Raw genomic sequence first — 12,680 nt, 5'->3', positions numbered from 1 at the left:
CCCAAAACTGCAGGCTCCACCAAGGCAGGCCAGGGTCTTACTGGTCTTAATATACCCGCAACACAGTAGATGCCATAGTAGATCATTCAGTAAAGTTTTGTTGAATGCAACCATGAAGACTAGGATTTGAAGCTAACATAAAAACTAAGGTCTAGTCCAGTCGTTGTTGCTTTGCCTCAGTTTCTCATCTGCAAATGAAGTATTTGCCTTGATTTCTAACACTTACAACTTTGAAATACTAAATGATAGAAAATATTAATACCGATTCGCTCTTTTCTGAGTCTTCTGACTTTATGGTAGGCATCCAGTTATTTTCATCATAAAATAGTAAGTTTATTCTCAGTGCACGGCAGCCCTTTTTAACGATCAAAATGGGCTCTGAAATAAAAGATTTTTCACTGAATAAGTGTCCAGAGACGCCAGCCTGTGATGAGAAGCTTCCACTGCCAGCTCTGTACTCCCTCGGAAAGGCGGTGCAGACCATGTCCTAACAACGCCCCCTGCTGATGGGAAAAGGTGCCGAATTATAACAAAATTCTCCTTCCCCCTGTTTTCCTCAGTTCCTACTCTTTGAAGTCTGGGCAACAAAAATTCTACCTCTTTTGTTTTCTATCTTACTTTCATTGTATAGAATTCCTTTAACACATTTTTTGACATTACTCAAATTTCTGTTGAAATTAGTTGTCTCCTTCTCTCTCAGTTTTTTCTAGCCATATTAAGTATTTTTTTCCAAATTATGATGTTCATGATATAAGTGGGATTAAATTCTGAAAAATTGAAAATGAAATCATTTTATGCAAGAAGCACCAGTGGTTGTGGTGGGGTGTGTGTGAGGAGGACTTTGAAGCACACATGAAAATTAAGGTCTAGTCTGGTGACTATTGTTCTATTTGCCTTAATTATATCACCTGAATTTATAATATGCAGAAAGATAAAAATTTAAATGATTGGGACAGTTAATGCTGATCTGCTCATTTCTTAGAGGGATGGCTTTGTGTTCCCACCCTGCTCTTTCACGTATAATATAATCAGTGATTCTGAGAGCATGGGAGTCCTTATTAAAAGGCCAGAATAGGATCTGAAATAAAAGTTGAATTTTTGCTATTGTGTATGTAATCACACAAGTGTCCCCCCTCCACACACAGACACACACACACACACACACACAGTCATATGGATAAGGAAGGCTTAGTAGCAAAGGGAAAAAACCTTCAAGGTATTTCTCTAAATATTTTTTATAGAGCTATATAAAATGTGTGAAATAAACCTTTCCTCTTTAATGGTTATGACATAGGCCTTTCATAATCACGGAACGTGCTTTAGAGAAATGATGAATATTGATATGTTTGCCTTATAAAATCTATGACGTAATGGTGATGTCTTGATGTTTTCTGATCTGATCAATAAATTGGTTATCTTAGCCTGGATGGATGGATGGCAGGTAGGCAGGCAGGCAGGCAGACAAACTCTTTTTAAAATAAGCCAACAAACTGACATTTCCCTCTTTTTCTCCAGTCGGGCCTTACCCCAATCCATGTTGCTGCCTTCATGGGGCATGTAAATATCGTGTCACAACTAATGCATCATGGAGCCTCACCAAATACCACCAACGTGGTAAGTATCCTTTGAACAAAGTAGGTCTCACTGTGAGCATTTATGAAACTGGAAACGATTGCTCTCAATCTACTTATTTTTGTTATAGGTAAATTAATTCCCATTTAACTTGAGTACTTAAAAGGGCAGAATTTTGAAAATACCTGTGGTTTCCTTTATTTCAAAGGCAAGATCCATTCGATCACTAGCTGGTCACATATTGCTAAGACTTAGGGACTGTGTATATTACTACTGAATGTTATGCTTTAAAAAATAAAGTTTTGTGGACGGGGAGAGTTTTTTTTCAACAGAAGCATTATGTTGCATGCATGATGGACCTAGAGATTATCATACTAAGCAAAGTAAGTCAGAAAGAGAAAGAAAAATGCCATATGATATCGCTTATATGTGGAATCTAAAATGTGACACAAATGAACTTATCTACAAAACAGAAACAGACTCACAGACATAGAGAACAGACTTGTGGTTGCCAAGAGGGAGGGGGTTGGGGGAGAAATGGATTGGGAGTTTGGGATTAGCAGATGCAAACAATTACATATAGGATGGATAAACAACAAGGTCCTACTGTATAGCACAGGGAACTGTCAATATATTCAATATCCTGTGATAAACCATAATGGAAAAGAATATGAAAGTGAATATATATGTATAACTGAGTCACTTTGCTATTTAGCAGAAATTAACACATTGTAAATCAACTATACTTGAATAAAATTTTTTTAAAAAATAAGTGTTGCATGTTGAGAAGGTGGTTCCAACACTCTCCTTATTGTGATTTCAAGTAACTTCAAAGTAATTTCTCTTCAGCGTGCTCGACCATGTTATCGCAAACCCATGGAACTCAGTTCATTATTGGATGTTGTTGTTTTCCCACACTAAGCATTGCTCTGCAGAACCATGAGACTCACTTCATAGTAAATGTCAGAGGAGTAACTTACCACCCTCGATCTGCATGTGGCCTTTGACATTGTTTTACAGAATTTTAAGTTTAGCAGCATAACAATCTTAGCACCCCAGACCACAAGCATAAGAACACTAGTTGGACTCATGAGCACCAAAGAAATAAAAATAAAACGAGGAACATTCTGGCACAGAAAGGGCAAACCATAAGGTCCTGCGTCCTCACCCTGAGGGTAGGCCCCCGAAAGGCTCTATGTCTTCCAGCAGCTTGAGTCAGCACATACACGTCAGACCAGCTCTCAGCTGAAATGCAGTCTTTCCTGGTACTAACACCAGGAGAGAAGGTTTTCCTTTATGAAGAGAACACTGGGTACCATGGTCACCTACATCCTCGGCACCTTTCCAGGAAACAAAGCAACAAGTTTCATGTGAACTGTATCTCTGCATATCCTTCCATGGAGGTAGATGTCCTATAAAGCAAAGCAATATCTATAAAAAGTAATTTAAAGGTGGGCACTGGGACTTCCCTGGTGGCGCAGTGGTTAAGAATCCGCCTGCCAATGCAGGGGACATGGGTTCGAGCCCTGGTCCGGGAAGATCCCACATGCCGCGGAGCAACTAAGCCTGTGCGCCACAACTACTGAGCCTGTGCTCTAGAGCCCACGAGCCACAACTACTGAAACCCATGCACCACAGCTACTGAAGCCCGCGTGCCTAGAGCCCATGCTCCACAACAAGAGAAGCCACAACAATGAGAAGCCCGCGCACCGCAACAAAGAGTAGCCCCTGCTCACCACACCTAGAGAAAGCCTGTGCACAGCAACGAAGACCCAACGCAGCCAAAAATAAATAAATAAATATATAATTTTAAAAATAAAAATAAAAAATAAAGGTGGGCATCACTTGTGTGGGGGAGAATATATTTGCTTTTTATTACTTTTTTACATTTCAATCCATATGTGTTTTCTATGTTGTTTTCCTTTTTTTATTATTAAGTAAATGAAAAGATCATCTGAATGAAAGTCCATTTGGTGAAAAGCAGCAGAGGCGGGGGAAGTCCAGTGGCAAAGAAAATAACCCCTTGGGATAATGCCCAAAAGGATAATGACCTGTTGAGATAAAGCAGGAAATGCAAACCAAGGGCAAGCCAAGTCTGGCCCTTAGGTGTGTTTTGTGTTGCCTGTGCAGCATTTTTGGTTTTCTTTTGTTTTGAACTCTGATTTTTTGACCAGCATTCAAGAAATATACACAAATATCCAGACTGCTGCTTTTTTGAAAAATAGGAAGGTATGGCATGATACAGCTGGCATCCCAAAGAGTTACTGAAGTAGCCTGCTGACGCCAGCTAGCAGCGCCTCCCTCAGCCAGGATAAGGCCTGGTCTGTCTCCAGGAGCACTCTCCATCTTCCCTCTTCACTCACCTACCCTCCTGCTTGGCTCCATAGCATTTGCCCTTGAACCCCCAGTGAGGCTACATTGTAGATTATTGAGCGTGGCTTCTGATCCTGCCTTGCTCTCTGGGCTTACACTGATGTCTTCCATCATGGACCAGGTTCCTGGGAAATTCTTGTGTATTTCATTTCCTATCTTTCCTATTTTCAATAAGGAAGTGCTTGGAACTACTTTTTATTTAAAAAAAAAAAAACCCTCCATCATCAACTTTATGCAAAGAAAATAGGCCAGTCTTCTTTAGAGCTGCCGTTAAGTTACCTTGGCTCCTGTTCCCCAGAGAGGAGAAACAGCACTGCACATGGCAGCTCGGTCCGGCCAGGCCGAAGTCGTGCGGTATCTGGTGCAAGACGGCGCTCAGGTAGAAGCTAAAGCTAAGGTATGTGCCGAGCATGGAAGTGTTTGCTGCCGAGAGAAGAAATGATTTTAATAAAACCTTTAAACATAGGCATGCTTTCTTCCAGGATCACTCTTTTCAAGTAATGAACCACCACCAATGACAAAAGTCTCTACCCAAGGGATATTGAAAACATCCCCTCCCTGTATGTGTATCTACTCAATTATTTAACAAAATGAAATTGAACAAGAACTTTGTGTCCTTGGCACATTGCTCATCCCTAATGGCTTAGGAAACAAACCTAGAATTGGCTCAGAGTTTGCACTCTATGGAGAAGGGCTCATGCACAAAGCTTCTAAAACAAGCACAGTTTGGAAGCATAATTGAGTTCTTTTGGTTGACCTAGATGTCAGCTGTCAGAGCCACAAAAGGAAAAAGGGAGTTTGAACTTTTTCTCTGCAAGTTGTGAAACCATAAACCCTGAGACTTTGTCAGAGTTGTTCATGGAACATAGAATATAGAAGAACATCAGGGATGAGTTTGTTTGTTTGTTTTTGGCCGCACCTTGCGGCATGTGGGATCTTAGTTCCCAGACCAGGGATCGAACCCACACTCCCTGCATTGGAAGGTGGAGCCTTAACCACTGGACAGCTGGGGAAGTCCAAGGGCTGAGTTTGAATGAGTCATTCTCTGCCTGGCATTTACCCTCCAGAAGAAACTCACTATCTGTCACTGTCTTGATGGTAGTTGGTCTGGTTATCAAAATGGCAGTTTAAAATTTGTTGTTTGTTTATTTATTGATGTTTAGCTTTTTTTAATGATTTTTTTTCAGTGCATGAATAAACTATAATTTACCAATTTGTTTTTTTTAAATGGCAGTTTAGGTCAAGAATTGCAAATAGATATGTAAATACCTCAACCATTTAATTTTAGCCCTTCAATATACAAATATACATTTATTTGTCATTTAATTACATACTTTGTAGTTTCTAGTTCAGGGTTAAATGAAGAGAAAACTGAGGCATTTGCAAAGCAGTTTGAGTACAGGATATTTCTCAACTTTTATAATTTTCCCCCAGTCTATTCAGCTCTCCTACCCATATGTAGTTTGACCATAGTTGGGTTTTTTGGGGTTTTCTTTGTCTTTTTTTCCTTTTTTGGCTGTGTGGCATGCAGAACTTCCCCAACCAGGGATTGAACTTGTGCCCCCTGCATTGGAAGCATGGAGTCTTAACCACTGGACCACCAGGGAAGTCTCATAGTTGGTTTTTAATCAACGTCTACCAAGGCTCTCCAAGGCTTTTAACTTAGTGTTCTTAAAGCCTTTCCTTTCGTACTCATATTTTACCTGTTAACATATTATGTAATTATATAATTAGTGTAAATATAGTACAAATTAGACAGGTACTAGTATAAACACACTAGTGTGGGAACAAACACAACTAGGTCTTTGTAAACATAAAATCCACAGGTGGGTACAAAGGTAGTGGTAACATTCTAGTCAGAAGACTATAAACTTAAGTGTCCGGCCTATCGTGGTGCCAGCTGGTAGATTTTACAGAGGACCTAGAAACAAAGCTCAGCAAACTTTTTCTGTAAAGGGCCTGATCATAAATATTTTAGGCTTCACAGGATACAGTCTTTGTCCACAAACTCTCAACGCTGTTGTTACAGAGTGAAAACAGCAATAGTACGTAATTTAATACTTCAGCAAATGGACATGACTGTGTTCCAATAAAACTTTATTTACAAACACAGGTGGCAGCTGGATTTGGCCCCTGGATTTTACTGTTCTGACCCCTGATCTAGAGGATGTTGGTTAATCAGTTAAGTAGATTGGTTAAGAGAGGCTGTACTCTACCATTATAAGAAAACTCACATTTTTGAGTGTTGTTACATATGAAGCATTTCGTCTAGGAAGTGGTTTCACCCACAAGCTGAAATTGACCATAAGATGTATAGTTATCTCATTAAAGAGATAGTATGTATCATTGTTAAGAGCCTGACTTCCATAGCCAGACTGCCTGGGTTCGAATCTTTGTCCATGATGTACTACCTGAGTAACCCTGGGCAGGTTAGCTAACATCTCCGTGCCACATTCCCTTCTCTAGTTTCCTCATGTAGGAAATGGGAAGAATGACAGTTGTAATAGATAGGATTGCTGTAATGATGAATGAACTAATGCAGGTAGAATACCTGGAGCAGAGCCTGGGGCGTGCACACGCGCAGTTGACGTCCAGTGGTGGTGGGGGCAGTAGCAGAGTTGTATGAGATTTTTCTTTGGCAACAATCTCTCTCTATTTTCAGTGTTTCTCTCCTTCCTTGTGGCATCTCCCCTAACTTCTCACACTTCCTACTAGTTACATAGACCCTCTTGCTTTGATCTTGACCGTCACCTTACTTACCTTTGCATAGCAGTGCCCTGTGCTCCAGCCTCTTCTCTCTGCTTGCCCTACATGAAGTATTTACCTGGACTTTTTCACATCCCAGTAGGGGATTTCTCTCCAGAGGGCATCTTTGGGCAAACAAGGAAAAGATACCCCTCCAACGGGGTATAAGGCCCTCAGGGTGCAGGACTTCGGAGTGCCTTGTGTCCTTGGGTGAACTGTAATAAGGTGCCTTCCACTCCAGGCAGATGCAGCCTGATGACAGCTCGGCAAGCAGAGGATGGGCTGGCTGTCAGCCCCCATCTTAGCTGGGAACCTTCCTCAACCATCCTATACTGCCCTCTCCCCTCCTCCCACTTTTGACCGTGGGAAGGGGGCACCAATAAAATAATTCATTCATATGAGTCATCAGAGGTTTAAAAATTGCTAAAGTATAGCAGGAGAGAGTGGGGATAATTTCTAGATAGAACTGCCTTTCACAATTCTCACGCTAATAGGTTACTCAAAGGGTGTCTAAGGTGCTTAGATCTGCCATCCCCACCTTTCTGAAACTTAAAGAAAAAGATAAATGAGGTTCTTTTTAGTATTGAATCAAAGAGTTGAATGTAGCCTCCGATACCAAGCAGTGACGTTTCCTGTATTTTTCACAGTGGCACCATTGTTTTCTCAGCTCATCAGCCCTGAATTTTTACCTTGTCCTATAGGATGACCAAACCCCACTCCACATTTCTGCCCGACTGGGGAAAGCAGATATAGTACAACAGCTGTTACAGCAAGGAGCATCTCCAAATGCAGCCACGACTTCTGGGTACACCCCACTCCACCTTGCAGCCCGAGAGGGGCATGAGGACGTAGCCGCATTCCTTTTGGATCATGGCGCATCTTTATCTATAACAACAAAGGTATGAAAGCCAGTCTTAGAATCCTGCTGTGTCCCCCCAAAAAACACTCTCTTTACAGTTTCCTGCATGGTAATAGGTACAAAAGCTGTACAACAGCAACTATACTTGGATCCCAGGATTAACATGGCCAGCAAAGCCCTGGGATGGGACAAGGTGATTTGGTGTGTGTGTATGTCTTACATTTCTCAGTACATTATCTTCTAATGAAACCTTATTGATGTCTGGAGTCAGATATTTCTTGCAAGTTATTTGATAGATTTAAAGGGTGCTTTAAAAACACAGCCACAGATTTCTGTTGCTGAGGCCAGGTATACAAACCACATTATCAAAGCTCAGTTGGTTAATGCTTTTATAATACTTTCAAAGCAGGAGGTGGATTTTTCTTGGTTTGTTGTTGCTGCTTTTTTTGTTCTTGTTGTTTTCTTTTCTGATTTATAGGTTTTGTTGTTTTTTTTTTAATCTCAGCTCTGATGCCTTACAGTAATAACCCACCACACAGTTGCTTTTCAAGTGCAGAATGCAAAATTTAGAGCTCATTTTTCTTTGATCCTACATAAGCTAGCAAGTGTGATAGCAGGACGAATTGGCCCATGGCATGTCTTAGAAAGCTAGAAATTGGTGTTACACCCTTTTTTAGATGCAGAGAAGAAGCATTAATGTGTCATCAATGCAGAAGATAATTACAGTGATTACAAATACTTGGAAAACTATCTGAACCAATGATGACTTTCTCCAAATTCACCCCCTGTGATTCTTTAGGCTCTTCAGTAGACATGCAAGTTCCTGGATCTCATTTAACATGTGAAACAGAGGAATGGGTGATGGGGTTTTGAGTGTCCCGGCCTTTCCACCATACGAGCTGCCCACTGACTCTAACTGCCATGGAGTCAAATATGTTGACGACCCTCTAATCCCTGCCTTGTGCTTGGGGCCCTACCTGTGCATGGTGACTGACCGGTTGATACCCAGATCTTTGTAAGAGTTGGAAGCAAGAAGAAGGAGCTGCTCAACTCTCAGTATCCAACTCTCACCTATTTATTGAGATAGAACCCTGTGTTATTGTTCAGTTCACCTGTGGTGGCTAAAGTGTAAGAATCTCTGACTCCTACCCCTTAGGACTGGGTCATACATACAGATGTGTGTATACGTGTGGCAGTAAAGAAAGGGGAAGAGAAAGGCTCCAATCTGGTGATGTGGGAGGTTATGGGAGGTCCAGACTTGTCCTAGATTTTTCTAAGCCCTCCGAATCCAAATTGGGCCTGGACCCTATAACCTATTCTTCCCACAATGTGAAATCCCCAAATGACCCTAGAATAAGCCCCAGATCCAGCTTTCCAACTTCATCCTTGTCAGATACCTGACTAGTCCCAGGATGAGTGTCTTGTGGCCAAGCCAACAGAAAGAGAAAGATTAAATATGCTGCTCATCTTTGTTGAAAAGGGGACTCTTTAACTGTTATCTACCAGCCTTGGTCCTTAAATACAGGCTTAACTGTTCTTCACCATTAGAATAATGCCTCAGTTCTAGAAAAGTGATGCCTTTGTATCATTTCTATTATTCATTATTTTTATGTTTATCTTTTCAGAAAGGATTTACTCCTCTTCATGTGGCAGCAAAATATGGGAAGCTTGAAGTAGCCAGTCTCCTGCTACAGAAAAGTGCATCTCCAGATGCTGCTGGGAAGGTATGGGGTCATCGGCCAACTTGTAATAGGCCACTCCCATGATAACAAAAAACAAGCACTTGCTAACATTCACCAACAGCCACCTAAATTATAACTAATCCATATTTAAGTCTCATAGGATGAAGATGACTGAGAAATAGGAGGTGAAAGCTGGGGTCCAAGTGTTGTGGAAACTGGAATGTAAACTACACTGTGTGTTGTATCCAATCTAGTCCCATCTCCTAAATCTAGGCCTCTGACATTAAGGCACTTTGACACTGGTTGTTGTTTCTGCACGTGTTTTCAGAGCGGGCTAACTCCACTGCATGTAGCTGCACATTACGATAATCAGAAAGTGGCCCTTCTGCTTCTGGACCAAGGAGCCTCGCCCCACGCGGCTGCAAAGGTACCTATAATTTGATAGCATGAGGAGACTGACGGGCAGTCTCTATATGTATATTTACTTTGGCTTCATCTGTATCACCCTCCTAGTTTAGGCATCACTTAAAGATCATGGAAATATAAGTGCCTTAGGAAATCTGTGCCTTCAGCTATTTAGTCAACTCCTGTGGTAGATGCTCAATAAATATTTACTTGTCCATTGATATTCCTTGAAAATCCAGGACATCCTGGAGCCTGAGGAAAATCCAGGAAAAAAAGTTGAAGTCCTCTTTAGCCAGACTAAAAACATAAGACAGCCAGAGGGAGTAAGAAAGTTCTCATGTGTCAAAGTTATAAAATATGTGTTACATTTTCCTGGCCATAAAACATTGCCTTCAAGTGGTTTATGTGTGCTTAATAAGTTGAGAGGTTTTGCTCATGTGTTGTTATTATTGCTAAGGAGAATCTTTATTCTTTTTTTTTAATTTATTTTATTGAAGTATAGTTGATTTACAATGTCATGTTAATTTCTGCTGTACAGCAAAGTGAATCAGTTATACAGATATATACATTCCTTTTCATATTCTTTTCTATTATGGTTCATCACAGCATATAGACTATAATTCCCTGTGCTATACAGTAGGAGAATCTTATTCTTATTGTTAGGTCTTTTTTTTTTTTTTTTTTGCGGTACGCGGGCCTCTCACTGTTGTGGCCTCTCCCATTGCGGAGCACAGGCTCCGGACGCGCAGGCTCAGCAACCATGGCTCATGGGCCCAGCTGCTCCACGGCATGTGGGATCTTCCCAGACCGGGGCATGAACCCGCGTCCCCTGCATCGGCAGGCGGACTCTCAACCACTGCGCCACCAGGGAAGCCCCGTTAGGTCATTTTTGACTGGTAGATAACAGAGATTTCTCAGAAAAGAGATACTTAGAGTGAATGGCTTTCTTATGACTCTGGTATTCTGACTTGAGAAGCAAATCATAAAGAGTTTATTTAAAGATAGGTTAGCATAGTGCTGTTGGTTTAATGAGTTCGCTATTGTTGAGCAGGTAGCTATGATCAGAGAGCACTGGAATGATACAGAGCACAATCTAAATGCTATCCCATTCTTTTCCTAAATACTGTTGGTTGAAGGAACTTTTAGCATCCCTCCGGCTTTTTATATTTGTTTAGCTCTTCCATTTGGGGGCAGCTATAGTGTTCTCCTTTAAACTTAGTGTTTAGAGCAAATCTCTTATACACACAAATCAAAGAATTTGGGCTATTCTAAATTACTTTGGATACTTTCAGAGATAAAGTTTTCAGGTACTTTCTCCATTTAGAGAGTATGTGATCTTTGAAAGCTATTTCTCTTCAGAATCTTTTTTCCTGTATTTCTCCATCATCTCCTGCCCCATCGTCTTCAGAATTGTACCCAGTGAAATCTACAATTCAAAATCAAGCCCCCAAACTTGCTTTTCATCTAAGAGCAGCTTTTTCCCATAATTTCTAGCCCTGACATTCTTTCTATCATAAAGCCATCCCTTGACTTTTGAAAAAAACTTTATTTAAAAAAAAAATGAATAGCAGCATTATTCACAATAGCCAAAGTGTAGAAGCAACCCAAGTGTCCATGGAAGCATGAATGGATAAAGCAAATGTAGTCTATACATGCAATGGAATATTATTCAGTCTTAAGAAGGAAGGGAATTCTGACACATGCTATGACATGAATGAACCTCAGAGATACTATGCTGAATGAAATAAGCCCGGCCTATCAAAGGACAAATACTGTATGATTTCATGTGGAGACACAATGTAGGATGCTGGTTGCCAGGGGCTGAGGGAAGGAAAGAATGGGGAGTTAGTGTTGAATAGGTAGAGTTTCAGTTTAGAGGTGGATGGTGGTAATGAACAGAGAACATTGTGAATGTACTTCATGCCATTGACTGTACACTTAAATGGTAAGTTTTATGTAATGTGTATTTTAGTACAAGTTTTAAAATGAGAAAAATTTACAATGAAATTTAATAGTTGTCCATTTCATTAGTTTATTTTCATATCCCTTTAAGCCTGGGCCACTTTTCTTATGTTATAAATACCCTCAGGTTCATGGCAGGCAACCAGTAAATAATAAGTGAACTATTCATTCCTCACATGAGAGTAATGATTTTGTCATAACTAGTGCTAAGTAGTTTAGAATTGACAAAAGTCATAAATAAGTGAAACAAAATGAGTCCAATCCACCTTTTCATCCACAAATAACTCTGAAAAAGGCCAATAGTTGATATATTTGTAGTTGATTTTCAGCTTCGTATTTGTCCAACAAGACTTCACGGTTCCCTATCTGCAAAACATCTTTGACAAAGAGTCAAAAAGCAGTTCTTTAACAGCCCTTTAGCCTTCAGCATATCTTTTACAGTCAATTGAACACAGGCTTTTCTAAGAGGACATTCATTCTCATTCCCATAGTGCAGTTGCCTCCGTAAGAGTCTCTGTATGCCATGTCTGACATATGTCCAACCACCCCCACTTTCTGAGGCCGTGGTCCTGGTCAGGAGCTTTTTCTAGACTTTGCTCATGAGCAAGGCCAGTTCTATCAGTTAGGGTTTGGTTCACCTGGTAGAAAAAAGACCTAGCTACGGTGGATTAAACTGATGAGGTTCTATTTTTTCTCTTGTCATAACCAGTCTGGAGGTAGGCAGGTGTTGTTGCTGGTTCAGTGTTTCCAGAGTGCTAAAGAAAATTTCCTGTGATTTTTTGGGTCTTTCTTCCAGCTATTGTTGCTCAGGCTGCCAGGTAGTAAAGAAAGTCAGATGCAGGTAGCCCACAGGGGAAGCTCTTACTGTTCAGGCAGGCCCCCTTGGAGGGCCTGTCACATATAGGTAGGATGGGTTTTCATAGGGACTAAACTTTTTTAAACAAAATTAAATTTGTTTTGTCATTTTTTTCTGATTTCTTTAAACTGAATAGGACATCGCAAAAGAAGAACAGTGGGTTGGAAGAAGGTAGAAGAGTAATATTTGAAAAGCAGACTGATAAATGTGCCCTCATAACGTGGTA

General features: G+C 40.7%; 1 protein-coding gene across 5 annotated transcripts in view; it reads left to right on the top strand.

Moving 5' to 3' along the window:
* Positions 1 to 12,680, top strand: part of ANK3 (ankyrin 3) — a 514,823-nt gene that overhangs the window by 359,625 nt on the left and 142,518 nt on the right. For all 5 annotated transcript variants that reach the window (XM_081254083.1, XM_081254082.1, XM_081254084.1 and 2 more), the window contains exons 12-16: positions 1,516 to 1,614; positions 4,244 to 4,342; positions 7,392 to 7,589; positions 9,175 to 9,273; positions 9,560 to 9,658. In XM_081254083.1, coding sequence (XP_081110209.1) covers positions 1,516 to 1,614; positions 4,244 to 4,342; positions 7,392 to 7,589; positions 9,175 to 9,273; positions 9,560 to 9,658 — 594 coding nt within the window. The remainder of the gene's footprint in view (positions 1 to 1,515; positions 1,615 to 4,243; positions 4,343 to 7,391; positions 7,590 to 9,174; positions 9,274 to 9,559; positions 9,659 to 12,680) is intronic.

Source organism: Mesoplodon bidens, assembly GCF_964165515.1.
Source record: "Mesoplodon bidens genome assembly, chromosome: 1".
NCBI classification, from domain to species: domain Eukaryota; kingdom Metazoa; phylum Chordata; class Mammalia; order Artiodactyla; family Ziphiidae; genus Mesoplodon; species Mesoplodon bidens.
This window is presented reverse-complemented; position numbering and strand designations above follow the sequence as displayed.